The following is a 26,920-nucleotide window of genomic DNA, read 5'->3' as shown; positions in this document are numbered from 1 at the left end:
TCAAGTAGAAATACTGGCCACTCTGCCAGTCCCAGACCCCCACCCTGAAGATGCGGTCTCTTCTATTCGGAAATCCGCATCCACATCCACATCATGACATGAGAAACGCGTTGACCGATTGAAGCGTTGAGCGGGACGGGTTCACGTCGTGCTTCGATGACACAATCCAGGCAAGACGCTGTCGGATGTATTGTTTGCCGACACTGCGCTCGCCCTGTGAGATGTCAAATTCCCCTAGAACACACTAGTTAGTCTCTCTTTGGTTTCTGTCTTTTGATTCCCTCTTTTCCCGTTCCCATCTAGCGATTGAAATCTATCCAGCAATCCATCACCCGGGATTCTTGACTGCATACAATGCAAATACATACCTTGATCATTGTAAAAAAGACAAATAATCGCAAGCAGAGTCCCTGCCGAAAGATCCTTCCCATTCTCACAAGTCACCAACAAAGACCGCGAAGAGTCTTCCGCAAACTCCCTCGCAACAAACTCCCGCACTCGATCCAACGACTTCCGTAGATCTCGACTCCCCAGCTTCCCGGAAGCACAGCCCAGATTCAACTTCTTGCAACTGGGCTTGGAACCCCCTTCTTCGCCCTCGCCCGTGCCATTATCATTACAATCAATGACAAGATCATACGAACCCGCCTCCCCCATCCCACCAGAACTAACACCAATAAACAAATTCCTCGTCGGCGCGATACGCGCCACATTACCCTGACCCTGACCCTCACCCTGACCCGGTCCAGAAGAAGCAATCAACTCCCCAATAAGCGCAGGCAACTCCTCCTCAGAAGTCCCCTTCAATCGCGCACGATGCTCCCAAAAGACCGGCGGCGTCAGCCCATGAGCCCAGCCCTCCGCATCATCACCTGCACCCTGGATATATCCACCCTCAGACATCTCTGCGCCCTGCACGCGCCGCGACGCGGAGCACAACACGAGCAGGTTATATCCATCGCCCTTGTGTAGATCGGTTGGGTGGAAGTAGCTGCGATTGGCCCATGCTATGCGGATCGGTTTGCCTAATTGTTCGCGTAGATGATTAAGATCGAGCTTTAGGTTCTGGTTTGGGTTAGTTTCGAGTTGTTGTACTGTATGTGTGTCTGGTCTGGTCTGGTCTGGTGCCCGACCCTCGTCGTTGCTCTCACCCGGGTGAAGGAGGGGCTAGAGTAGGGTGCTGACACTTTTTTTTGGGTCGCTTGCTAACTATTGGATGGATGCTTACCTTGAGTGAGGCGACGAAGCTATCGATGCGGGATTTGATCTGGGCTTCTTCTGATGCGCCGAGGTAATTTGGTGGGAGGTGGACGGGGTGATATGCTGTTTCGGTGGGGAAGAGTGTGCGGTTCACGACGGCGGCCCAGATAGGGATTGTTTTGGATAATGCGTCTGGCATCACTTTGGATATAGTTGGTTAGCGGTATGCCTCTTCTCTGGAACTCCGGACAAAGAAAGTCCTGATTTTGTGACTGAATGGTTGGTGGCTTGGGTCAGGATGCTCAACTCTCACGTACATTTTCCTCGGCGGGTCGAGTCAACGATAACACATCTGTCATTGGAAGTTTAGCTGTTAGCTTGGGTGATTTTATACATAGACAAGACAAGAAATCTTCAATAGTTGGCACAAAGCATGGTCGTGAGTATGACTATGGATGAAAGCCAACCCATAGAAACCAGAGCAGGACCATACGTCAAAGTAACCACAAGAACAACAACAATCACCCCCTTGAAAAGAAGAACGGAACTAACCCCCCATTTTCTCTAGCCAGAGGAAGAAGCTGCAAATTCAGCCTACGAAAGCTAAAATCCCACTGTCCACTGTGACCATCCGTGCTCTTAAAATAAGCACTACCACTCTTGGTCTCGGGGTCAATATACCAGCTCCCACAGCGTTCATTCGCAACAAGCGGCAGTCCATAATGTTCTGCGACCTCGCGCACAAATTCCGCATCTGTTTCAATGGACTTCAGCCGATTGGAAACAGACAGTGCAGACCTACGCAAGGAAGCGAGAGTCTGTGAAATGGAGGTTTGTGCGGACGGGAAAAGAAGAGAGTCCAGCGTCGGAAATGCGCCTGGCGTCTCTGCCGATTCTTGGTTGGCCATTATACTTGCCGGGATTTATAATATACTTGGACTTGGTAATATATAGGGTGAACTTGAAAAGGGCGTCGCGCTGCTGTAGCTGTAGCAGTAGCAGTAGCCCAGATGGGAGTTAAGACCGTGCCCGGAATTGGCCCCGCGGTGATGTTGATAGACAGTGATATCTTTGGCTGCGTTGAGATTAGGGCGGTACTGGGCGGACTTGTATGTGGCTGTAGAATATACCGTCTCATGCAGGGGTGTTGCGAATAGTATAGCTGCTGAAGAAAATCTGTCGATTGCGAAATGCAGATTGGATGCGTTGGTGATGATGTCCCGCCAATCGGGCGGTGGGCTTTCGGGTGCTGTGGGGGCGCACCTTCCATGGTCAGTTCACCGGGTTATTGTCGGCTGCGCTGGAAAGAACCGAATGTAGATCTGAATGAGCGATTTAGATGTGATTTGATTTGATGGGTTTTTCTCGGCTCTTTATCGGTGATATATATTGAAGTTTGTCTACCCGGGCAAGCTCAAACCCCCTCCATATTCATCGATATACTACTGGTTATATAGTAGTAGCATACTAGTAATTTAGCTCAAATGAAACTTGAATACTAGATACTATTCTGATGCTTACCTAGTACTACTAGTAGATAGACAATTGTACTATTCTATCTCTGATGAATGTTTTACAATTACTGGTATAGTGCGCTGCTATGTATCCATGGCCGAGCTGACGTCTTGGTTATCGTCATATATAAATGCGGGAAAGCACTTTCAATTCTCTTTCTTCCGCTAGGAAAGATAACCTGAGAACCGACAGTGACTCTCTGCAAGATTTATAGAATTATAAACAATGTCTTATGGGCTTCAACGATAGCCTTGGATATCTATACGTAGGGATGCTACGTACTCCAAGGTTGAGGCGGGCGGAGATGAAGATGACTTGAAATTGATGGTTGGATAGCAGGAATGAAGGATACATGGGAAAGTGAGGTATTATATAGAAGGCGTAGTCAAAGGACTGCAGCATTCTGACAAATGGCAAACATGATCAATCATGGATATCATCTCACATATCATTTTGTATTTACTAGTTATGGGCAATTCCAATACCCGACGAATTTGGTCCAAAGCAGAGTGTACAAGTATTGACCAGCAATCCAATATATTCGATCATCGGGATTTATCAGTTTTCAATGCAACCTTAGAAGACTACCAAATATTTAAATTACAATAGAATGGTTATTTCTTACGAGATTAAAAGAGCCAATACATAGGCTAGTAGTCGACGGTTCCCATCCCTGTATTCCTTCTATAGTACTGGTATGTGCCCTGTAGTGCAGACCGGGTGATATCGAAACCCAGCGGGCCAGAGAGATCAAAGCCAAGACGAATGTCCGAACGAGGTGAGAACGGGCCTTGGGACTTAAACAGCAGAGCCAGTAAGAAAGTGAATGAATGCACGTTCCTCGACTGCAGAGTTGTCACATTGTCGCCCTATCCCGTATAGAACACGGACATGAAACCTTCAACCACGTGAAAGGAGCTTGAGTAAAAGAAACGACAGGGTATACAAGTAGATACGCCCATTAGGAGATGTTTAAAATATCTTCCCCTGTCTTGATGGTCGGCGCTCGGCGCTGTGAAACCAGTGACCTTCTGCGACTTTCCATGAGTGCCAGGGCGAGCGCTAAGCCGCGAATAGACTCAAGGTGGGCGATTTGATTGGTGGGAACTTGGCTGGTGGGGGCAAATGAAGTACCGGGTACAAATGGGTACTAAATATGGTATATTAGATACCATACAAATAGAAGTACCAGTACTTTCGGCATGACCTCATCCGGTTCCTTCCTCAACGGGCGTCACCGTTGGTCGTTGGTTGTACGAGAGGGTCGTGGCTGCTGTTTAAAAGCATCCGGGCACGTCCTTCCTTGCTTCCTTCCTGGTTTGTATTTGTTGCATTTGTATTTGTTGTTGCTGTACTCCGCGTACCCCGCTCTACCTTTTATTCTTCACTCTCTCTTCTTTCTTCCCAACTCTCCCCCCCAACTCTCTTCCTACCAACTCCCAACCCAACTACCGCATAACTCTCTCCCTCAATTCCTACCCCAAGTTTGGAATCCGTTCTCGGACATTTTCTCCTGCTTCCCCACCATGCCTAAAGTCCGGTGATCCCATTACCCCTCGCCCGCTGACCCCACCGACGCTAACCGATGACCTGCAGATCACCGAGATCTTCTTTGATTGTGACAATACTCTTGTCCTCTCGGAAGAGTTGGCCTTCGAGGCCTGCGCCGACCTGGCCAATGAGATCCTCGAATCACGCAACATCGATGTCCGCTATACCGGCGATCAGCTTATCAAGGACTTTGTCGGCCAGAACTTCCGCGGCATGATGGTCTCCTTGCAGTCCAAGTTCAATTTCGAGCTGGAAAAGGATGAGTTGGAGGCTTACGTCAAGAAAGAGGAGGACAAGGTCATTGCGAAGCTCGAGGCCAAGGCCAAACCATGTGTCGGCGCCAGCGAGGTCCTAGAGCGACTCTATGCCGCCAAGAAGTACGGTTTCGCCGTCGTCTCCTCGTCGGCCCTCCGTCGCGTCGTCGCCTCCATCAAGAAGGTCGGCCAGGACAAATACTTTGACGCGGATAAGGTATACAGCGCGGCTACCTCTCTGCCAAAGCCTACCTCCAAACCTGACCCGGCTATCTATCTCTACGCCCTCCAGCAAGTCGGCAAGACTGCCGCGGAGACGGTCACCATCGAGGATAGCAAGTCTGGTGCACTCTCCGCAATCCGTGCCGGTATTCATACCATTGCCTATGTCGGAAGCTATAATGGCAAGGAGACACAAGACGAAATGGCCAAAGTCCTGACTGATCTCGGAGCAAAGGTCGTCATGTACGACTGGGCCGAGTTCGACAAATGCCTCGAATTCATCGAGAACTCCCCCGCCGAGGTTCCTCAGTCCAGCCTGTGATCGACCCTAGCCAATGTTTCTCACGCGCATGAATCATGACAGCAAGCGAATGGTCGTTCTGGAGCTTTTCTTTTTTTCTTTTGTTGGGTTTACCTGTATTCTGCATGGACCTAGATGGCGTCGTCTGTCCTGCATTTAATTATCCTGCCATCGCAACGATAAGCTTTAATTGCTCATTACAACGCTATAAAGATGGTGGCACCTGAAACTCTGGGAACATCACCCGGCCTGCCTGGCCCAGCTATGGCCGACTCTTTTCTCTTTGTATCGCTAGGTAGTATCGTGAATCTTCGCATAGACAGGTTTCATAGGACAACGAAATGTTGAACAAGTACGCTCCCTGGCTCCAGTATAGAATTTTATTCGGAAATGATTGGGGATTCCAGCAAATCCCGCACTCGCATGAAGAAAATATTCCTTTGTTTCAAAACTCACGGAATTGAATGTTGTATGGATTAGTAGTTCAAGTTGTTCCCATGTTTAGATCCCGAGGCATTCCCTCGTAACATTCCCATTCTCATCCTCACGCCAAACACCAAGATCAAATCCCGGCAGTCACCTCGCCTGTAGTCCGTGCTTCGTATTCATAACAAACATTGAATGAATATGAGACGATATTCTCAAAGAACCCAGGTTTTACCCTAGGTAGCCTTCCATCGTGGTAAATGATTAGATAAGGTCCCAGGGTAGACCCCACCAGCAGTAGTTGCTCGTAGCCCCACGAACCCGGGCTTCGTGCCCCTCTCCCCCCTCCACTTCTGCAACATTTTGGGAGTACCTAGCTTTGAATTTACCTTTGCGGCCCAAGGCATTCTTCTAGGCGTACTCGACCTCGAGTCTAGAAGCTTCGAAAAAGCGCAAACGTACCTCTTATCCGTCCACCTGCATACACACACTCCTTCACAATTTGACGATACCATGCCGTCGCCCACGCAAGCCAAATCCACCATTATTTCACGGGGTCCACTGGTATGTTTTCTTTGATCCGTTTGGTTCTGATCTTCTTGAAACTTCACCCTGGGGAAGGCAGTGCAGTAGTGCAATCACAGCGGGTGAAGCAAGCAAAGATGCCCATCCCGGGGGACTTCCCCTCTCCCCATCTGGACCATGCATTCATTCATTTTATCTGACGATGTATGTACGATTGACAGGACCCGGCGGAAGCACGATGGACAAGATTGGTCAAGACTACATACACTGATCCGCTCGGAGTTGAGAGAACATGGGAATCGGGAGAGCGACAGGTAAGCCCTTGCCATCCGTTTATTTTTCGTTCTGTACATTCTGCATTCTGCATTCTGCGTCGTGATTGCTGCCCTGTGCCGAATGGCTCACTGCACCGCCCCAAGAGAACATGATTGATACTTCTTTTTTCCTTCTCCTCTCTGAATATCTTCTCTTGTTTTTGAGACCCCGAGCTGGCGCCCTTACACTTTATGTCTACATGGGTTCAGCCGCATCGTGAGGCGTGCCTTGTGACAGGTGTTTCCATGATCAATGGACTGGCTCCCCTTGGGCATAAGCTTACAAGTGGAACTGATCTCGCATGTTGTCGTATCAGTGGGGGCCCCGTTTGTTCTCCACTGTCATAATTGGTGGCCTCAAATCTGACATGAGACCGTTTCATGACCCCTAATCTCCCTTGTCTCATTTGATGTCCCTCCCATATTCTGGATCAGAGCAGTGGTCGTCGACGTCACCTTCGCCTTCTTTGAACCTTTCTTTTGACTGGATATTTGCTAGACCCGCCCGGCCAATTGCGAAATCGATGGTGTAGGCATCGTTACCATCCTCACCAAATCCACTGGGCCTGAGCTGCTCCTGCAAAAGCAATACAGGCCCCCTATTGACAAGGTCGTTATTGAGATACCCGCTGGCCTCATTGACGCTGGCGAGACTCCCGAGCAATGCGCCGTCCGTGAGCTCAAAGAGGAGACCGGCTACGTCGGTGTGGCTGAGCAGACTAGCCCGATCATGTACAATGGTATGTCAACCCCCCCATGTATAGACTTTTATGGAGTATCTCAAGGCAACGGAGCTAGGGCTAAATGGCTCATTTTTTTTCTTTCTTTCCAGATCCTGGATTTTGTAATACTAATCTCAATATGGTCCACGTGCGCGTTGATATGACGCTGCCTGAGAACCAAAATCCGAAGCCGGAGCTCGAAGACAATGAGTTCATTGAATGCTTTTCTGTTCCTATGGTTTCCCTTTTCGCGGAGACACAAAGACTTGAGAAGGAGGGCTATGCTATTGATGCTCGGGTTGGTACACTTGCTGAGGGTATCGAGTTGGCGAAGAAGCTGAAGCTGTAACCTTGCGACACTTCAGCAAGGGCATATGTGAACAGTTTCTCAAGAAGAATATACACTGTAAATCAAAATTCATCGCCGCTGGATACACACTGGCGAGATCAGTTCAAATAAGAACTTAAACGGTCCTTGTCTAGAAATTTGTCTATGCGACTTTTATTCATGGCCCCTCAGCTTAAAGTTTCCCTTCCTCTTTTAACCCTTTATAGAGAGCCCAGGCAGCCAGAGTCTTGCCATCTCTTAGTCCCTCCTTCCACAGATTCTCAAGGGGCACCACCTTGAGCGTAATTTTCTCTCCATGGTCCCGTAGACCGGTCAATTTTCCTTGTAACTCCTCAATCTCCCTGCGAGGTATACGCTTCTGGCATAAGAAAAGGGGAATAAACTCATCACTTCCCCCAGCGGACGGATACACCGCTTTCTGCAAAGTCTCTCCCGATTTTTCCTGAGTAGAGCCTAGAGCCAGCGAGGTCAAGTCAATCAGCTCATCCTGCTGAACAGATAAACCAGTCTCTTCTTGAATCTCTTTAGCCGCACCCCCAGCAAAGGTCCCGCTATCATCGAGCATTCCCGCGGGGATCTCGGCAAAAGCTAAGGATCCGGCCGGGATTCGAGGTTGAATAGTGAGTATTGCTTGTTTGCCTTGCTCTTGTGAAGCAGGAATATCATCAGGCTGAAGGATGAGCTAGAAAAGAATGATAAGTGGTCAGATGAGAGTTCCCGAGCTGCGTAGCTATAAAAAGAAAAGAAGAAAAAAAATTAGGTGAAAAGTGACAACTTACAAGCATACCAACACTGCCACCACGTAAGAATACACTACCGGGTAAATGCTCACCAGCACCATTCGATACATCAGCCTTCAACTTGACGAACCCCAACCGACTCCCGCCAAATCGGTCAACAGACTGAACATCAATCCGACGCAGGATATACGGATCATGATGAAATTCGTGTCCCGGATTCTTTTGTTGCGCCAAAGAGGCCTGCAGCGTCGATATCCAGGTATCGAATGCAGGAAACGACAGCAGGTCGTCCTGGGAGAGATCAGGCGTGGAGTTCACGTTCACACGCGTACTGGGGGACCCGGGTAAGGTGAATGAAGACATGGTACGGATTGGTGTGCTGCTGAATCGAGATGATATTTGTCCCGATTTAGTCGGGCCCAGTAGTAGTCTTGCTAGTACTGACAGGTGGAGGTTCGTGTGTTTGGCGGTAGCTTGCAGTCTCCAGTATCCGGGCATGGATCTGTTGAGTTTGGAATGGTTGATCTCAGGCGGTGAGTCCTGGCGACTTTCTTTTCTTTTGATTTCTGTATTTGTTTTTTGGGGGAATATGATGATCTTGCGAGGCACGCCTTTGAATCGGGAAATTTTATTTTGAGGTGGTCGGTTGGAGCGGGTGTGGGTGTGGATATGTGGTCTGAGGTTGATGAGAGGTGGTTGGCGTGGAACTTGGGGGTGCTTGCTTGCTCGGCCCCCGTTATGACGTGGTGATTTTCGCGGCCGCGATTGCATGAAGCCAGCCTCACCAGCTGTCGATATTATCTTTTTTGAAATATTAATGACATGAATAATTGTTTAATGAATACAATTCTTTACTATTCTACTATTTTGCTATTTTGCTACTTTGTTATTTTTTATTTTTTTTTTAAAAAAAAAGATTATCACAAGGTTGGTATGCCCGGTGTCAAAGGTTCAAATTCAGCCTTGCAAGTTGTACATTTTACTACCTGAACTATAGCTTTACTCCAGGGCTTACGACTATACACATATCAACAAGGGGGACTAGTTCTTAGACTATTAACTTGAAGTTGAAGCTCGGGGTTTGCTTTGACTCATGTTCGGCTTGGAATTTTCTTTCATTCCCAATAAAGGGAGGCAAACGAATTCCCGATGGTCATTCCGGTCAGCTTAGTCGAATCCACACGGATGCAACTTGAAAAATCTCACGATAGGCATAAGGCTACGAGGGCTAGAGCCTAGAGGCATACAGCCCCGCTCCCAGCCTCAGGGCTCCTCATCCATCTGACCGTGTCAAATGGCCCTATCGTTCCGTGATCATGCGCGTCGCTCGGCTGCGAGACTCCTAGCTCTCTAAATGAAACCCATCCCCTCATCTGTGATAGAAAGGAGCTATCAGATGCCTGGCTCTGCCGCTGTACCCTAGAAACAGGATCGGTTGGAATAAAGAGTAGTCACAAGGATGGCCAATGAGAATCTTCTGAAGCTAGCGGGCAGCTACTAGTCTGCATATGCATGAGCACAGCTGTACGGATTATTCTCGTTGTCGTCTAGAATCCGCGCTAGTGGCCAACCCACATTAACCCGGGTGAACCACGAGGAATAAGCTCGATCCTTCGGCCCCCTTTCTCCGCACAGAACAGGATTTCGCCCCCAACTCCGCCGTACTTTTTTACTATTCCACTTCCCATGGCTGATGAGATTATCACGGTGATCGTCTTAGAAGAAGCACCTGTCGGCGAATCATGGCTAATTTTCTTTAGTTTGAGGGCCGGGAGATAGTGCCTGTCACATATTTGGCCTAGTCTTCACCCGGGCGAGAACAAACAAAAACAAAAAAAAAAAAACCATGGTACCACCACATCATTCTGTTTCCTTCATCCCTGTCTTCCTTACTTGTCATAGCCGAGAAAATGATTCAACGCAGGGGTATCTCGGCGAGTTACAACCCTGGGGGAAGGGGTTATCAACCTGTTGGTTGCCTTTTGCGAACCACAGGACGAATTTAGATTTGAAAGTGCTATGGACAACCGGTGGGATGGTGATGAAAACGATGGCTCAAATATGGCTAGCGTAGCATATTTTGATGTTTCGTATTGGATATTATTTTCCGACGATCTTCTAATTCGTTTTCATAAAACTTTCTAGTTTCCACATAAGAATTCTGCTTGGACGTTGCCCGGAAACTATCCCAGATTGTAGGGTGTCATGGAAAGCAAGCTGCGCCATAGCATTTACAAGTAAATCTATCCTGTCGCATGATGCATAACCATAGACAGGAAATTCTATAATTGAAGTTTCTTGACTGGAGACTTCTACAGCCTAGCTATTCCGCTATGGTAAATATAATCGAATATTCCCAGTCCAATTTACGTGCTACTATACATTAAGGAGCTAATTTCGAGATTCTGGGGCGCCGAGGCGACCCCCTCCTTCCATTGAACCTTAGCCGGGACGACGATTGTAATACAATCAAATCCCGGCCAAGAGGTCACCAGGCTGACGCATGGAAAGAGGGAGCTGTAGCCTATGTCCAACATAAAGCTAGCTTGTTATGGCAGACTCAGAACTAGAAGTACGAGCAAAAAGCATGATTTGACCGGACCTACAATAAGCCCCGTGCGGAAGTGCGAATCAGCATGTGTGATTTTGCGGAGTGACTGCAAATGGGTTTATGGTATCCCGAGGCGTAGTCAAAGATACTCAAAGCCAAGGCATCATAAGAGCATGCCGACGTGTTCATGCGCTCTCGCATTCGGCATGCTAGAAAGCCATGTGTTCTCACAATATTGGGGTTCGATACACTCATTAGACGGGATCATCAGACAGTATATTGGACCCAAATAATGACATCGTTAGAGAAATCCTTGGGCGTCGGATACGATGATCAGACCATCTATGGTTAGATGACTTGGGGTTGACCGAGGGAATGGTTAGGGAACCCCAGCCCCGAAAATGGGGCCCGATGAACTTTGGGTCTCTATTTCAGAACCCGAATTTGAGTAATTAAATCAAATGCGGGATTTGAGCACGCTCATTCACCTTCATCGGGGGGAAGTAACCCGGAGAAAGAGGAGCAACGCCCGAGTCGCAGCCTGATTACCTTGGTTTCGTTGGACTTCCAGTGCTTTGGGGCCCAGTATTGTGGTCAGTGCAGTGGGAAAACGTTCCGTTGAAAGTCGGTGAAGACTTACCTCTGCTCCCAACGGGATTAAGCGCGAAGCGGTGACAGATCGGAGGTCATTAGAACGCAAGGGCGTACGGAGTACTGACGAAATACCTCAAATTCTCGAGGCTCTGACAGACGCTCGGGGAGATTGGAGATGAAGTTTGGCCGCTGAAAGTTGCTGGGTGGTTTAACCCTGGAACTGCTGCCCACTGCAAATGCGATGTAGGTATACATGGCTGGGGCTTCCCCAGCAACTTGGTTCCCCGATTCTTCCACGCATATGCAACGCGCCTTGAGATCCATCATGCTGTATGCATCGAGAGTAAGGCGTGAATAGGGCATCTCTTCAGGTCCAAATCTAATCAGAAGAAAGACTGATCCATCGTCTTGAAATTGGTTGCCTGTAGCACTCCAACCTTGGAAGTGCGACTCCATTTGTTTCAGTTCGCCTCTTCCCAGCCCCTCGGGCAGCCCTGCTGGGGCATGCGAACGGGTTAGCATAGAGTTCAACAACAACAACAACAACAACAGCCATCATAACAACCATCACCAAAAAGAAATTATAGCCCTGGGCAAGGGCGATGGCGATGGGAGCAAAAATGAGGTTGAAGAATGGTCTATCATGTCTATAATCAAATGGAATAAACCGGGTACTAGTAATCTAGCGTTCAGTTATCGACTAGGATCGGCGGGTTGGCGCATGGTATGAGCCAAGCTGCAGTCGCCTAGGTGAATTCTGGGCTGCAGGCAACCGCTAACAACACGACACGCGATTCGATTCAAGAGTGATCCTTGCGCGGACCCATTTTAGTGGCCTCCACACTTTGCTTTTTTGCTACGCTACGAGCTAACGTAGTGTGCAGCCAGCTCGGTGCCTTGGAACCAGTTAAGTGGGAGTATTTTGAATGGTAGATAATCACTTGAAACAAACGATATAAACCCCTTGGGCCCAGTCCCGAGGATAGTCCAGTTCCCACCTGGGCACTAGTCGAAGAAACCTCCGGATCCCCGGACGCTTAAGTAGTTTACCAGTGAACTTGAACGTCAGTACTTCTCACTTTTCCAAGTCCCCATTTGCTGCTATTTCATGTTTTCACAAGTTGGTCTTCCCCACATCGGCGCAATCGATCGCGCCCAGATTCACTTCGCCACCCCCCCCCCCTCTCGAAACTCTCGCATTATGCCCCCCCTTTCTAGACCTCTTTTGTGAAAATCACAAAAATACGATCAGAGAGAAGAAGTTTATTAGCTAATACTCAACCACAAAATCCCAGATCATGTCCAACCAATAAAGTACTGCTGTGACTATGGCACGACCGCCCTCCTTACAGCAGTCAGGGTGCATGAAAAACGAGCCCCGATCGGGTCACACTTGGTTGAAAGCTGCAAAGGCGACATTTTATTACAATTCGTCAGGGTGAGTCGGTTCGATACCTGAACCTTGCCCCCTCCTCCTCTCCACTTCTCACATACTATTTTAGGCGACCGATCACTGGCAGTCGTGTCCTTCCTGGTGATTACATCTCGGAGTTGTCAATGGCCAATCCCGTGCATGCATCGACAAACCTCAATTTCCCCAGTGGCCGGCCACAATCGGGGAATCTTGATGAGGGTACTCTTGATACTATCAGCAGTCGTGGTGGGCGAGTGACCAAACCATCGTCGCCTCGCGCAAGTGTTACGCGCACGGACAGACTGCGCCGCAAACATCATTCTCAAACGCCGCGGGGTCGGCGGACACCGTCAAGTCAACTAGTTCACTATGAAGAATCAGCAGGCTTTTCAATATCAGGGGAACCAAATTATTCACACAGCCTTGGAAGCCCGCGGATAGAATTGAAGAGAATCCATTCGAGTCCGGTGGTGTTACCGAGCCCGAATGGGAGGTCGCATGGTGATGTCAACATGGTCTTAAATGAGTTTCTACCATTAGTGGATGAAAAAAGGCTTTCTTTGGAGTATGGATTTCCTGAACCGAATCAATTAAAGGAGAGCCAGCCGAAGGGTGAGACGCATTATGACATGGTGAAACAGTTGAAGACTAACCCAATTACCCATGAGCAATTGGTCCCTGAGGTGCGGGGTATCTATAGAGGCCTTGCAATGGTCGAGGAAAAGTGCATCAAATTGGACAAGGAGCAATCCGAGTCAAAGGAGGATCTGACGCCGGTTCAATGGCAGGCTCTGATCTCTATACATAGCACGTTACTTCATGAGCATCACGATTTTTTTCTCTCCTCGCAACACCCTGTCGCTAAAAGTGAACTTACGGAACTCGCCGAAAAATACTCAATGCCAGCTCGCATGTGGCGATATGGAATCCACTCTCTACTCGAATTACTACGGCATAAGCTCCCTGGGTCTTTGGAATACATGCTACATTTCATATACATCGCCTATAGCATGGTCACCTTGTTATTGGAGAACATACCATATTTCAGGGAGACATGGATTGAATGCCTCGGGGACTTAGCGCGGTATCGTATGGCTATCGAAGAATCGGACATGAGGGATCGGGAGGTCTGGGCAACAGTTTCACAATATTGGTACAATCAAGAAGCAGACTTAAGTCATGATGTTGGGCGCGTTCAACATCATCTTGCGGTGCTTGCTCGTCCTGATGCTCTGGCGCAACTTTTCTACTACACCAAGGCTTTACTCTGTCGTCGCCCATTTCACAATGCTCGTGAAAGTATCGCCCTTCTCTTCAATTCCATCCGCGAGCAACAACGACAGGAATCAATGCCTGCGGCCCTGATCGCTACACATGGTGTTCTATTCCATAAAAGAGCTTCTGCAGAATTCACTGTCCTCGCAAACAACTATTTGTCTCTTCTGCGAAAGGAGATTCCTCAGATTGATAAACAGGGACAGGGAGGCGCATTTGTGATGTCCAGTAACTTTGCGGCAGTCTTTCAATACGGCGAACCGGAAAATGACCTAGCGTTAGAATTCCCACAGCAGAAGACTCAAGCCACAGCCGAGGAAGCATATCAATTGGCGCTTCGATGGACCACTCCCGTCTCTTCTGACGACACTAGCTCCGAATTGATACCCAACCCGGTCGAAGTCACGTCCAAGATATCCTCACCAGTTGCTTTCAATGGAAGCGCTCTCACTTTCCATACTATGGCTGTCTTTCTGGATCACTTAGGAGATCCCAATTCTTACGCAGGCATTCACACTGGCCTATCGTTTGTTTGGTCTTTAGCCATTCATCCACTTGCAATGGAAAAGCTTGAACCAATGATTCCGTGGCTAAAAATCATCAGATTTCTGAACACGCTACTCCGTCTGGAGACAAATTTTGAAATGATTGAAGGACCAACCCATCCCAGATTTTCTAGGGAAAACGAGAACATAAGGTTACGAAATAGTACTAGGATGGAGAGGGAGAGGAGGGAGAGGATAACTGAGAAAGGTAGTGAGAAACAGGATGAAAAATTGGAGCCAGAGATTCCAAATCACCTGCCTGAGGATTTCTTAATCCGCGGTCAGGTGTGGAGTGAATCATATTATTCCGAGGAATTTTTTGAGGAAGGACCTTTAGAGCATGACAGATCTTTCGTTGAACCACAGCTGCTGGGACTCGTAAGACAGCATCGATGCCTTTGGCTAGGCGTCCGACTATCAACGGTTTGTCGCAATTCTCTATACTCACTATCTGATGATCAAAGGTCAACAATGAGCTGATAAATCTTGATCATATAGTTTAATCGTTGGATCACGTATGACCGTTTTAGGCCTGACGTTTTTGAAGCCACGCCGCTCACAAAGGGATATGCGCCATTCGCGGAAACGTGTGGCGGACTCGACAGCAGCCCTCCACAAATGGAGACTGGGAAGTTTCCCAAGGAAACAGCTGATAAATTCTCTGACATGGATTTTGAAATGGGGGGAGCGTGAAGGGGGAAAAGGAAGAGAAAAACAGACTCGGACACAACAAATGTGTTCTCCGAAAGAGCAAAGGGACAGCGAATGCTGTTCATCGGTGGGGGGTAGCTGCTGGAGGACTTTCGTTCGCCCGGATGGGTTTCTTAGACTCAGCAACCCTGGCAACATCATAGGACCGCGGACCTTTCTTTTGTGATATTTCCTTATATACACGGACTCTTTCAATGGATCAGTCAACCGACTACTCGACAGATCAGACAAACAGAGTCTATGACCACACGGATGGATCCCCAGCTCCAGGAATAATACATCTCCGAACCAGGATTTTCTCCCTCCGGGTGATTACTGCAAACTTCGTGAGGTCCCACGCAAGTCCAGGCCGGCCGGCCTCCTTTGCAGGCCCGCTTTGGATATGATGCCTACTTGGATACCCAGGACCATTAAGCCCATAGGTCCGGCCTTAGGTTGGTCCAGAACTTTCAATTTGGACTTTCTGTCTTCCAGAATGGTCTGCCTGATCGCTTGGGCCTCTCACCACTGCCATTGCCTTGGAGGTGCTCGTCTTGGACGTGCAGGTATCAAGACTGGGCTGGTGTGGGCATTGCGAGCAGGTAACGATGCCCCCTCAGTGGATGTAAAATGAGGCAGCATACTGACGATCAAGAAAGCTAGCAAGAGATATGACAAATTTAGTGATAGAATGGCCTGCGTTCGAAGCGATTGTTTTGTTTTGGTTTTGATTGGTTGATTTCTTTTTCTTCCTTTTGCTGTTGTTTAAGCTACGTTGGCCATTGCATTTGAGATATCCTACTTTGTATACCGTCTAACCACGAAAGATTTCCACATTCAAGAAAGAGTATACCACTCTTCAGCAGTGCGGAAACCATTGAGGTATGTGAGGGAACCATCAACTGATCCACCTGCACACTTTGCACTCCCCCTTTGATTTGAAAAGTAAGACCGTAAGTATAGAACGATCCTGTCAGCCCTTGCGACGAATGCCGATTGCAGTTGAAGCTCGAATACCCATCAGCACTTTTCGGAATATCTGCCTGCCTCAAAACAGAATCTCGGTACCCGAGTCTGAAATCTGAAAGGTTTGTCTCCATCGATCATGGATATCGTACTTTATCGGATCAGCAAACAATGAGTGCAGCGAATAGTAGCAACCTTCTATATGTACAAAGTTCACCTGAGTAGCTGTCTTCACGAACATGGTTTTTATCACGCGTGGGAATATCACGCGGAGGTAAAGCGAGTGCCATGGAGAAAGTTCTGCGCTCAGTTTCATTATTCAACTAGTTCTACAGAGTAACGGATGGGTATAAATTAGCCGGGCTCCAAGGTTTCTATTGATATGCCCGAAGCTATTCGAGCCTTTGATGAGAATTCCTCCCTATATTACTAGTAGTAGAATAACTTGCCGAATTGTCTGTTATACGGAACCTGTCAAACGAGACGGATTTGATTTTAAGCTTGATCACCTGGCGACGTATCCTATTTTTCGGGTTTTAGTTTACTACGATTAAGGCCCAACTCGATAGATTCACTGCCATAGACACGAATCAATCAAAATAATTGCCCGACGACATGGGTAGTAACCGAAAACAAGGCTATACCAAAGTATAATTGTAAGTACTAGCAGTACTAAATATCGAGCTCACCTGGAGAACTGCTTTAACTCGCCCGAAATTGTGCAGAACATGCCAAATTAAGTAAAAACAAATTATTTCAAAAATGCACCATTCAATTGGTAACATAAACTGTGAAGGAAATGAAATTACCTACAGCAGATTGTGGTGACATTCCCCGCAGCGGAGTTGATTTGCGGCGCGGCCAGCTTGCGCGTTGCCCGAAAGGCCAAGCTGGCGACTTGCGACAACATCTCCTCTTCTTTTCCAACTTCTCCCTAGCCTCCGAGGCCCTCCCCCACCTCGACTGTTCGTTTTCGCATGCGTTGACTTTCCTGGAATTTCCCATCGCATGGCCAAGTGATCGCTTTCGCCAATTCCAGGGTATCCCTCGCCTCGCGTCTCCTGGCTCGCATTTCTCCCCGTTGCTTGTCACCTATCTCCGACTTCCAACTCGCCAGCCTCCACCATGGCAGATTCATGGAGCGATATCTGTCGCCAATGCGTGAGCACAGTAGCTGAAGTTCCAGCTTATATCTTGCTCGGTTCTTTCCTCGCAACTTCCCTCGGCGTGTTTGTTCTGGTGAGTAGCTTCTCTCTCCTCCCTTCTGGTTTCGTAGCTGCGACCTGCGCAAACAGAGGGCTGGCCATATTACCTGCCATTGAAGCCTCGCCCCCATGATCCAACAATCTTTAACCCTCAACCTCCCATATATTAGTTCTACCTCTTCCTCTCATTTGTCGCGCCGGTCCCGCGGAAACCCTTACCCGAAGAAAAGAAGTATAGGACTCTATCGAAAGACGGAACCACTACAGCCCCCGAACAGCTCCCATGCTGGTACGACGCGCTCGAATCCAAAAAGCAAGCTCACCCAAATGAAAAGCACACTTCCATCGAACCGGCCGAGCTATTCATGTCGGTCGTAGTGCCCGCCTACAACGAGGAGGATCGACTCTCGGGCATGCTGGAGGAAGCGGTTGATTATCTGGAACATATGTACGGCACATTAAGCAACGATGGAACCTCAGCAGTGGAAACCCGGTCGATACGAAAGCGCAAGCCGAACACAGACGTGGCGAACGGCCACACTACGGATTCAGGATCGAACCGAGGATGGGAGATCCTCATTGTCTCGGATGGCTCGACTGATCGGACCGAAGACGTGGCCTTTCGATTTGCGAAAGATCACCAGCTCTCCCTACATCCGAAAGGAACAGCGGGGCCCTGGACGCCTCAGGTACAAGAGGGCGTGCATATCCCGCCGGGTACTATCCGTGTCGTAAACTTGACTCACAATCGTGGAAAGGGTGGCGCTGTGACGCATGGTATGCGCCATGCTCGGGGCCGTTATGTGGTATTTGCCGATGCGGATGGGGCGAGCAAATTTGGCGATCTTGGAAAACTTGTTACTGCTTGTCAGGAAATTGAGGACTCGGAGGGTCGGGGTGTAGCTGTTGGGTCGCGAGCGCACATGGTGGGCAGCGAGGCTGTTGTCAAGGTGAGTGGAAAGAAAGGAGCCCACATGAGCTGGGTATGGATGGAGTTGTAAAATACTAACAAATGCCAATACAGCGATCCAAGTTGCGCAATTTCCTCATGCATTCGTTCCACTTGATTCTGTGGCTTATGACTCCGCCCAAGACCGCTACTGTTAAAGATACGCAGTGCGGATTCAAACTCTTCTCCCGCACTGCGCTACCTTATATCGTGCCATACATGCATTCCGAAGGCTGGATCTTCGATGTTGAAATGCTCATGCTAGCTGAATTCGCTCACATCCCCGTGGCCGAAGTGCCAGTTGGGTGGAGGGAAGTGATGGGTAGCAAGCTGAATGTCATCTATGACAGTATTGGTATGGCTTGGGGCTTGGCTGTCTTACGAGCTGCTTGGTCCCTTGGCGTGTATAGACAGAAGTGAAATCTGAAACATCGGGCCGCGCTGTCCAGTCTACCCGCGACATCATGTCGCCATTGCACGTTTGTGAGTTTTTTTGGGGGGCGTTCCGGTCTCGTTTCCAAATAGGGCTTGCTTAGCCCATTGCGTGGTTTCAAGGACAATACCCTAGGTCCTTGTGATCGTGTATACCCGCCTGATTGGGAACCTCGGTTGCTTGTCTAGGCACACAAGCATGTACATATCAATAACTATCAGATGGGTACTCATCCAAAGGGGTTTTCTACGATATAGTCCACACTCGTATAGCATTTATTCTTCATTGACTTGGGTATCCTTGGCCCGACAGCCCAAGAGCCGGGCTTGGCTCGGGAAATCATCGCAGGAAGTGGAACCACCAGGATCAGCCCAGATGCCGATGATCGCCTGTTCTTCTTCGATTTCTCCGATCAAAGGAGCCTTGCCACGTAGAAAGAGCTCCATAGTATTGAGACATTCTGAGGTCATTCCCTACAGAACTTCATCAAATGTTCAGTCTTCTGTCATTATAGTTGTGATGACGAAACTGTGCAACCCTAACTCGCATACCTAGTCGTAATACTACGACATCATGTAAGTAAATAGACCATCGCTCGAGGGTTCGGGCCGCCTGCAGAATGGTTAAGTTTGCATTAGATACCCTGAAGAATATTTGCCATGTGCCGATCATCTATACCCTGGCATGTTGAAAGTAGGTGAGATGCAAGTTTATCCATCAACCCAAACAGCCGGGTCTTTCTACCCCGATTGCTGTTCAACCCTCCATTTCGCCCTATCTACCCCGATCCGGGACCGATTTACCTTGTCAGGAGGATTGAAGCGGTCTTAGTACAACGCGGTTGGTTAACATCCTGGGAATAAATCTCCGTATGTACGCTTGCCCTTTTAGTAATGCCTCACTGCGACGAATGCATCTGAACTCCCATTGCCGATTCCCTAAAACGCGATCAAGCATGATGAAAGACAGTGCTCTGACGAGCAGTAGTTGCCACCGTGAGACTGTCTTTATAGGGTGGAAAGGGGTTTGGTCGACCAGATGCTTTTACTACCAGACCGGTACTTCTTTGTATTTTTAACGGTTCTAGTGTCTTGGCCCCGGGGGCAATGTCAGCCCACGACTTTATGGGAAGTTCCCGTCGGCTTGCCGGAAAGATAAATGGATCATCTAATGCGATAGCATTGGGTTTTGAGAATACCCTAAGCTCTGTGAGGAGATCGTGACACTCTTAAAAACATCGCTATCGAGATAGTCATCTCCGCACAAGAAAATATCCCCTGTTAGGCGTCTGATACTACCAAAACCCGACGAATAAAGGGGCTTATGATTAATCGACATACTTGCAGATCTTCATCTCTTTTGAGTCTGCATTACACAGATCCGGGAACATATCGACAAGGGTGTTATAAAAAGCAGCTATTCTGCCTCTCCTGATTATTTCTGGCTCCATCTACTACTAGTAGTGCCGGCTTAAAAAACGCCCCCGACGCTCCTCGGCTGGAGTTAATACTATAATCTCAGGCTGTGTTTTTCCAATTCAGTGGCACCAAGGCTGCTCTTTCTTTCCACAGCCAATCGAAAATGGAACAAAAACGAACCAGAAATTTCTCTATGAGAACATCATTCTTACATCTACCACCAGAGCTCCGTTTAAAGATCTACGAAGAAGCACTCGTTTCTCCAAACGATTACACGGACAAACCAATGATCGTCATTCAAAACCGCGGCAATGTCTTCACAACGCGAGGCAGATATAGAGCAATGTCAATATGTCCAAGCTGGGAAGGAAACGACGGCACAGCGCGCAAACTACTAGGCCTGAATCACCAAATCCACGACGAGGCCGAAGATTTCCTCTATTCAAAGCACACATTATTCTTCCGCAATTCATTCGACCTCGATCGAATAGGGCATTTCCTCGATACCCTGAGCAGTACCGCACGGGATCAAGTTCGCAGCGTCGGATTCGAAGTCTTCTTCTTCGTGCACGCCGAAGCAGACGTACCCAAGCGCACAATGACGGAATATGAACACGCTGGCAAACTTCTCGCGGAGAAACTTCCTCGCTGGGAAAGTGTTCTATTCTACCTGGATCCGCGATTCTACTACCCCTCCACATTGGCCGGAGGCACCAAAGCCGCTACTCAAGGTGTTCTCGATCTCGCGACTCGATTTGCGGCATTATGCAAGGATATCGCTTTTTCTCCACTGCCGGATGGCGACCATCATCTCCTCAAAGAGGCGCAGCAGATTGTTTGGCGAAGCAGCTCGCCGAAACGGCATGGTTTGGGAGAAGGTCGGCGGTCGGTGAAATATTCTACTTCTTCACGGGGTGCAGAGTGGCATGGACTTGCAGAGTATGACTCTTCGGCACTGATTAGTACACAATGAGCATCGGTCGATTGCGTCCATGAGTTGGTGATCGGGCCGTGATTGGTGGATTTGGAGTGTTTGCTGCAAGTGTGTTTTGATCATCGCGGAGAAAGAGCATGAGGGGAGTGTGGAATCGGCTAGTATTGACTTGTGAAAGTTGGGTGGATTTCAGGACTTGCATTGTTTAGTAGAGGTCTTTGTATCTACAGTGTGACCTCTAAGTGTTGGTTCTTCACGTTAGAGTTCTCCTTACTCGGTTCCGCTTGATGGATTTTGTGGAAATTGTTGAAGCCTTCAAGTTTGGTGAACCCAGCTGAGTGAGCCGAGGATATACGCCTGCATGGATCTAAACTAAATATTTACTGTTCTAAAGTTGAAGCGTAATATAGTTTTTATCCAGATTTTGGGTATACAGAATCATACTACAGATTATAGAGTGTTGGCTCGCACCCATTCATTCTGCAGGAATGTAGTAGTACTTCTGTACCTAGGTATTCCGGCTATATTACGACTCTTGGAGTCTCTTGAATAAAGTAAACATAAAATCCTACCAGTATCTATACAATTAATTCAATTGGGATGAACCCAAGTTCAAAACAGTGTATAGATCCAACCAATCAGAGGATCCCTTCATACCAGGTGACCGCCCATGACATCATACGGGATCCAATGCACCAAACAGCTTCCCAAGCTCGGCATCTGAAGCTCCTCTCCTTGTCCATAGTATCTCCCCATCTTCAAATACTTTACAAGTCTGACACAACCCCAATCCCAATCGACTGCACAGCATCATATCACACAAAATGGCATTCCCACTCTTCTCACCTCCTTCAATCCTCCGCCTCGGCCTGGGTGTAGGCCTCGGCATCTCCGCCGCAACCCTACACCCCCCTCTCACCCTTCCGCGCCGCCCCAATGCAGTGCCAATATAACGCGCCCTTCTCGCAGAGCAATGCCGACACACCTTGGGCGGTCAAGCAGGAGGAATCTATCCTGCAGAAACAGGGACGGACGACGGGTTTAACCCAGGCGCGTGGGGGATTCTTGACGAAGGAGAATATGCGTCAGGTTAGTCTAGGTAGTGTGTTGGGACTTGTTGCTGGGGTGGGATTGAGAGCGTTTTCGAAGGCTTTGGTTGTGATTTTGGGTATGGGGGTTGTTCTTGTTGAGGTATGCTATTCCCACACACCACGCACACACACTCTCTCTTGGGGAACTGGCTGGTCGATGCTAATCAATTGAAACAGTACGCTGCATCCAAGGGCTACAATATTCTGCCTCTCGATCGGTTGCAGAAGTATGTGAAGAACGTTGACCTGCGCCAGGCCATGTCCGAGCACCGTCCATTCAAGATGAGTTTCGGCGCAACGATGGCGCTGGCGGCATTTGCGCACTTCTGAGAGGCGCGAGAAGAAAAGAATCCAGCTGGGCTATTACATGTATATAGAATTTACTAGAGAGGTTTTGGGTCAATGACACTGGGACTCCTTTCATCGGTGCTTAAATGCACTGCCAATGCAGATTGGTTGATAGTATTTCGTACAGGGGTATCTTGAGTTCTGTTTCACACCTAGTCTTGCTAGAGATAGAAGTAGTATTATATTATCCCAACACCAGATCCTCCAGCACGCCCTCCATTTCATCGCGGGATAGAGGCACGCCGAGGATTTCCATCCCGCTGGGATCCATGCGCGAGGTGATCATTTGATGATCGTGGAATTCCTTCAACAGGGTGCGGAACATCATCTCGGAAGATGCAATGAATTCCTCCGTGGCCTTTTGGTACAGCAAGCGGAACTCGATGCCGTTATTCTCGCTAGTTCTGTCGCCAGAACCACCGTCAGCGGCTTCGTCGTCGGATTGATGGCCATCGTCCATCACGGTTATCACTTCTGTCAACAAGAGACGGTACAGGTTCCGGGCATTCTCGGGAAGACTCTTCAGCACGAATCCTACACCTTCCTTTCCGCCAACACGACGACCCTTCCGGCCGAGAAGTTCGTGGACTTCTTCCACGATATCCGACTCGACGGCAAAGGGGAAAGAATGTCGTGCTATCGTGGAATACCAAATTGAATTGATCTCGTAGACTGATATCCCACATCACAGGGAAGTTTGGGGTGTCGGCTGTGAGGAGAAGGCGAATTCGCGGTGTCGCAGCGAGTCGACCGAGAAGTGCTTGGTTAGCAGCACGACGGAGAGACGGGGCATCGACGGAGTTAATCAGAACAGTAATTGGGTCGTGCTCCGGGCGCGACTTGAGTGCTGATTGTAAAAGTTCGAGCACTTCGGTTGGTTGTGAACCTAGCTTCGAGGGCAACTCGTCACCAAGGATCGCCGAGGCAATGGTCGCGAAGATCGAACGAATGGAGATACCGGGTGCATAACCATTCACGATGATGATGGCTGGGGGGTTCGCGGATGCGGATCCGGACATGGATCGAGTATAAATCCAATCTGCAAACTGTTGTACAAGTCTTCGCTTCGAGCCATATCCAAACAAGCAGATATTGAATCCTTCCTCGAATTCAAAGAACCACTGTGGGAAAGATCGGTGATGTAGTGATAGCAGATACTCCTTTTCATCCTTGCAAGGATCGACATATTGTCCCAATTTCTCAAAGTACTCTTCGTGTGTCAACAAAGACACCTTGTTCAAATTCTTGTTGGATGTCTTGGCCGTTCCCGCGCGATTCTGGAAGAAATATCGTTCATGTGCGGGTAACTCGCCCTCTGGTGTAGGTGAACGCTTGTTCGCTGCACCCTTTGGCCTACCAGCGCGACGCTTCGCTGGCTTTGGGTCCTTCCCTGCCGGCTTTGTCGTCTCTCCCTCCTCCACGGTCTCCATGACCGTGTCACCAGCCTTGTCGACTTGAGGCTCATCATCCTGGAGGATCTCCGCGGCCAACTGTTCGGATCCATCCCATTCGCGATCTTCATTTTGTTCAAACAAGACACGGGCACTCTTCTTCTTCGCCGATCGATCTGCATTCTTTAGGCGGGACGGGGTCGCCGCGGCGGTCGCGGACTTGGGCTTCGTCGGGGTTGCGAACAGGTTTCGTGCTTTCGATCTATGAGTCGGTGTCTTCAATCCCGATTCCTTCAACGGGGTGGCGGTGATCCCATTGGCCTTTTTAGGAGTTGATTGGCCATTTGGGGCGGAAGGAAGTTCGTAGGTAGCATCGTCGGCGGGAGGTGGATGGTTCGGCGCGTGACCGTTTTTTAGGACGCCTTTGGGCTGCACGCGGGGTCTCTTCGGGGTTGAGACGGCCGGATGCTCATTTTCCAGGCCGGAATCTGACAGCTTGCGCTTCATGACGGGCAATGTTAGAGGAAGGGTCGAGAACGGAGAGGCAGAAGGGGAAGGGAACCAACTTACTAGTACCATCAGATCCGAGGAATGTATACAGGGACGCGACGCAAGGGGAAGGGGGCTTGACAGGGGAGAGGTTCAAGTTGATCGAGGGGTTGTTTCAGAGTGTCATGCAGAGGGTAGTTCTCTAAGCCAATGGATGTGAATGTGAATGTGAGAAATGGAAAATCGAGGAAAGTTGAAGTGGGTATGGAGTGATGGGACCAAAACCAAAGATAGCGCCGAGTGGGTTTTTGGGGGTTCCTCTTCGGCTCGGGAAAGCGCGCGGCTACGAGGCATTTGTTCTCCTATCCTCCTATAGTTCAAGATGCGCCATTTATAATCTAGTAGTATACCTAGGTATTACCTCTGTTTACTATCTAGGTATATAGTATAAATATGTACTTATATATCTATGTTCATACTTGGCTCAAATCGCCCATCAACCTTGGTTCAATATAGGTCATGTGCACCAATATTAAGTACTGGCAAATCAGCAAATACTAGTAGTAGTCCTGCAGAGAGACTCAGAAAAGTTAAAAACTAAGGTTTATTACACCTTCAGCTTTGACTTCAGCTTTTATTCTAGTTCTATTCAAGTTAAAATCCCTGCTGCTCAAAGCAACTTGCGCACAGTGGGCTCACACCGCGCCTATCAATCCCGAGATCGGCGAGCTTTTTCTTATCGCGGAACTTTCCCCATTGACTCACTGTCTCCAAAAGTTCACTCGGAGCTTCACTTCTCCCTTGAACCTGCCCAGTGCCAGTGCTCACCACGTCTTACAGTCAGGCTTGGTCTCATATCCACTTCCAACACATGGCTTCCAACTCGCCATCCGCCACAATGGCGGTTAGCTCCTTTGCCCGCATGCTCAAGGGCCAGGTCCGATCATACTCCGCACCGCTGGACATGGCCATTCCGCCCTCCAAGCAGCGCTATATCCCCACCTCCGGCTCCTACCCCAAGGGTTTCCTAGTCTCCGGTACTCACGTCGGCGTCAAGGCCTCCAACACTCGATTCCCTGACCTAGCCCTCATCGCTTCCGAGACTCCATGCTCCGCCGCCGCCGTCTTCACCACGAACAAGTTCCAGGCTGCGCCGGTCCAGGTGAGCAGGGAGACCTTGCGTACTCGCAACGGCCAAGGCATTCGTTCTGTTGTGATCAACTCGGGCTGCGCCAATGCCGTGACTGGAAAGGGTGGTCTAGAGGATGCGGTCCAGATGGGCCGTACCGTGGACCAGTGCAATGGAGTTGAGAAGGATAGCTCTCTGGTGATGAGCACCGGTGTCATTGGACAGCGGTAAGTCTTGCTTTTCAAAGACTCAAAGATCCAAATAATCAATATAGTATACTTATGAATTCTACCAACAGCCTGCCTATCAGCAAGATTCTCGACCGCATTCCCACCGCGCACAACAACCTTGCTTCCTCGCACGAAGCATGGCTGACCACTGCCCGTGCCATCTGCACAACCGATACCTTTCCCAAGCTCCTCTCCCGCGAATTCACACTACCCTCTTCCCCGGCCAGACCTACCGCCTCGCCGGTATGACCAAGGGCGCCGGCATGATCCACCCCAACATGGCCACTCTACTGGGCGTTCTGTGCACCGATGCCGCCGTTGAGCCCGCCGCTCTGCAATCCATTCTCAAGCACGCCGTCTCCCGCTCTTTCAACTCTATCTCTATTGATGGCGACACCAGCACCAACGACACCATCGCTGTACTTGCCAACGGTGCCGCCGGCGGCAACGTCGTTCCTGCTTCCGAAACCCATGAAGACTATCAAGCGCTGCAGACCGTCCTGACCGACTTTGCGCAGGAGCTCTCGCAGCTCGTCGTTCGCGACGGCGAGGGCGCGACTAAGTTCGTCACTGTCCGCGTGCGTAACTCCTCTGATTACGAGTCCGCTCGCCTGATCGCTTCCACTATTGCCCGCTCTCCTTTGGTCAAGACTGCTCTCTACGGCCGTGATGCTAACTGGGGCCGCATCCTGTGCGCCGTTGGTTACACCCAGGGTGTCCGTGATGGCGTTGTTGTTCCCGAACGTACCTCTGTGAGCTTCCGCCCTGTTGACGGCAGCCCGATCCTGAAGTTGCTGGTGAATGGTGAGCCTGAGACTGTCGATGAGGAGCGCGCTAGTGCTATCCTGCAGAACGAGGATTTGGAGATCGAGATCGACCTTGGTGGTGGTGAGAAGGCTGAGGCTGGCTGTGGAGGTGAGGATGCGGTGTATTGGTTCTGTGATTTCAGCCACGAGTATGTGACTATCAACGGGGACTACCGCACCTAAAGTGGATTATATGTATAGAGTTTGATTATGTTCATGATCGACAGGTGGCGGGAATACACCCGTCGCCGTGGTGAACAAAGTAATAGATTACTTTTTGGAGTTCTCACTTATGCTGTGACGCTAGTAGTAGTAATAATAGTAGTAGTAATAGTAGTGGTAA

At 49.1% G+C, this 26,920-nt stretch overlaps 10 protein-coding genes across 10 annotated transcripts; 7 read left to right on the top strand and 3 right to left on the bottom strand.

Moving 5' to 3' along the window:
- Window positions 1-91: 91 nt before the first annotated feature.
- On the bottom strand, window positions 92-2,108 carry N7481_013112 (initiator tRNA phosphoribosyl transferase family protein; the record flags this gene model as incomplete). The annotated part of the gene is made up of 5 exons (XM_057272331.1): window positions 92-234; window positions 369-1,056; window positions 1,229-1,401; window positions 1,518-1,552; window positions 1,753-2,108. The coding sequence occupies 5 exons, from the start codon at window positions 2,106-2,108 to the stop codon at window positions 92-94; spliced, it is 1,395 nt and encodes a 464-aa protein (XP_057116519.1).
- Window positions 2,109-4,241: 2,133 nt separating this feature from the next.
- N7481_013111 (HAD family hydrolase) lies at window positions 4,242-5,064 on the top strand (the record flags this gene model as incomplete). The annotated part of the gene is made up of 2 exons (XM_057272330.1): window positions 4,242-4,250; window positions 4,312-5,064. 2 exons carry the CDS (start codon window positions 4,242-4,244, stop codon window positions 5,062-5,064), a joined length of 762 nt encoding a protein of 253 aa, XP_057116518.1.
- Window positions 5,065-5,982: 918 nt separating this feature from the next.
- On the top strand, window positions 5,983-7,379 carry N7481_013110 (MutT/nudix family protein; the record flags this gene model as incomplete). The annotated part of the gene is made up of 4 exons (XM_057272329.1): window positions 5,983-6,033; window positions 6,216-6,308; window positions 6,808-7,048; window positions 7,141-7,379. 4 exons carry the CDS (start codon window positions 5,983-5,985, stop codon window positions 7,377-7,379), a joined length of 624 nt encoding a protein of 207 aa, XP_057116517.1.
- A 172-nt stretch (window positions 7,380-7,551) lies between these two features.
- On the bottom strand, window positions 7,552-8,482 carry N7481_013109 (putative NUDIX family hydrolase; the record flags this gene model as incomplete). The annotated part of the gene is made up of 2 exons (XM_057272328.1): window positions 7,552-8,061; window positions 8,159-8,482. 2 exons carry the CDS (start codon window positions 8,480-8,482, stop codon window positions 7,552-7,554), a joined length of 834 nt encoding a protein of 277 aa, XP_057116516.1.
- Window positions 8,483-12,821: 4,339 nt separating this feature from the next.
- N7481_013108 (uncharacterized protein) lies at window positions 12,822-15,191 on the top strand (the record flags this gene model as incomplete). The annotated part of the gene is made up of 2 exons (XM_057272327.1): window positions 12,822-14,876; window positions 14,997-15,191. The coding sequence occupies 2 exons, from the start codon at window positions 12,822-12,824 to the stop codon at window positions 15,189-15,191; spliced, it is 2,250 nt and encodes a 749-aa protein (XP_057116515.1).
- A 2,088-nt stretch (window positions 15,192-17,279) lies between these two features.
- Window positions 17,280-18,728, top strand: N7481_013107 (dolichyl-phosphate beta-glucosyltransferase; the record flags this gene model as incomplete). Its single annotated transcript, XM_057272326.1, has 3 exons — window positions 17,280-17,393; window positions 17,530-18,309; window positions 18,384-18,728. 3 exons carry the CDS (start codon window positions 17,280-17,282, stop codon window positions 18,726-18,728), a joined length of 1,239 nt encoding a protein of 412 aa, XP_057116514.1.
- A 1,624-nt stretch (window positions 18,729-20,352) lies between these two features.
- Window positions 20,353-21,132, top strand: N7481_013106 (uncharacterized protein; the record flags this gene model as incomplete). The annotated part of the gene is made up of 1 exon (XM_057272325.1): window positions 20,353-21,132. One exon carries the CDS (start codon window positions 20,353-20,355, stop codon window positions 21,130-21,132), a length of 780 nt encoding a protein of 259 aa, XP_057116513.1.
- Window positions 21,133-22,029: 897 nt separating this feature from the next.
- On the top strand, window positions 22,030-22,514 carry N7481_013105 (uncharacterized protein; the record flags this gene model as incomplete). Its single annotated transcript, XM_057272324.1, has 2 exons — window positions 22,030-22,284; window positions 22,362-22,514. 2 exons carry the CDS (start codon window positions 22,030-22,032, stop codon window positions 22,512-22,514), a joined length of 408 nt encoding a protein of 135 aa, XP_057116512.1.
- A 202-nt stretch (window positions 22,515-22,716) lies between these two features.
- N7481_013104 (origin recognition complex subunit 2) lies at window positions 22,717-24,430 on the bottom strand (the record flags this gene model as incomplete). Its single annotated transcript, XM_057272323.1, has 2 exons — window positions 22,717-23,139; window positions 23,183-24,430. The coding sequence occupies 2 exons, from the start codon at window positions 24,428-24,430 to the stop codon at window positions 22,717-22,719; spliced, it is 1,671 nt and encodes a 556-aa protein (XP_057116511.1).
- An 880-nt stretch (window positions 24,431-25,310) lies between these two features.
- Window positions 25,311-26,760, top strand: N7481_013103 (bifunctional ornithine acetyltransferase/N-acetylglutamate synthase; the record flags this gene model as incomplete). The annotated part of the gene is made up of 3 exons (XM_057272322.1): window positions 25,311-25,768; window positions 25,840-25,925; window positions 25,958-26,760. 3 exons carry the CDS (start codon window positions 25,311-25,313, stop codon window positions 26,758-26,760), a joined length of 1,347 nt encoding a protein of 448 aa, XP_057116510.1.
- Between the last annotated feature and the right edge of the window lie 160 nt (window positions 26,761-26,920).

This window comes from Penicillium waksmanii (assembly GCF_028829765.1).
Source record: "Penicillium waksmanii strain IBT 27052 chromosome Unknown utg000010l:1.0-3698451.0:1.0-3701458.0, whole genome shotgun sequence".
In the NCBI taxonomy this organism is placed as follows: domain Eukaryota; kingdom Fungi; phylum Ascomycota; class Eurotiomycetes; order Eurotiales; family Aspergillaceae; genus Penicillium; species Penicillium waksmanii.
The sequence above is the reverse complement of the archived record's forward strand: the minus strand, read 5'-3'. Positions and strand labels throughout refer to the sequence as shown.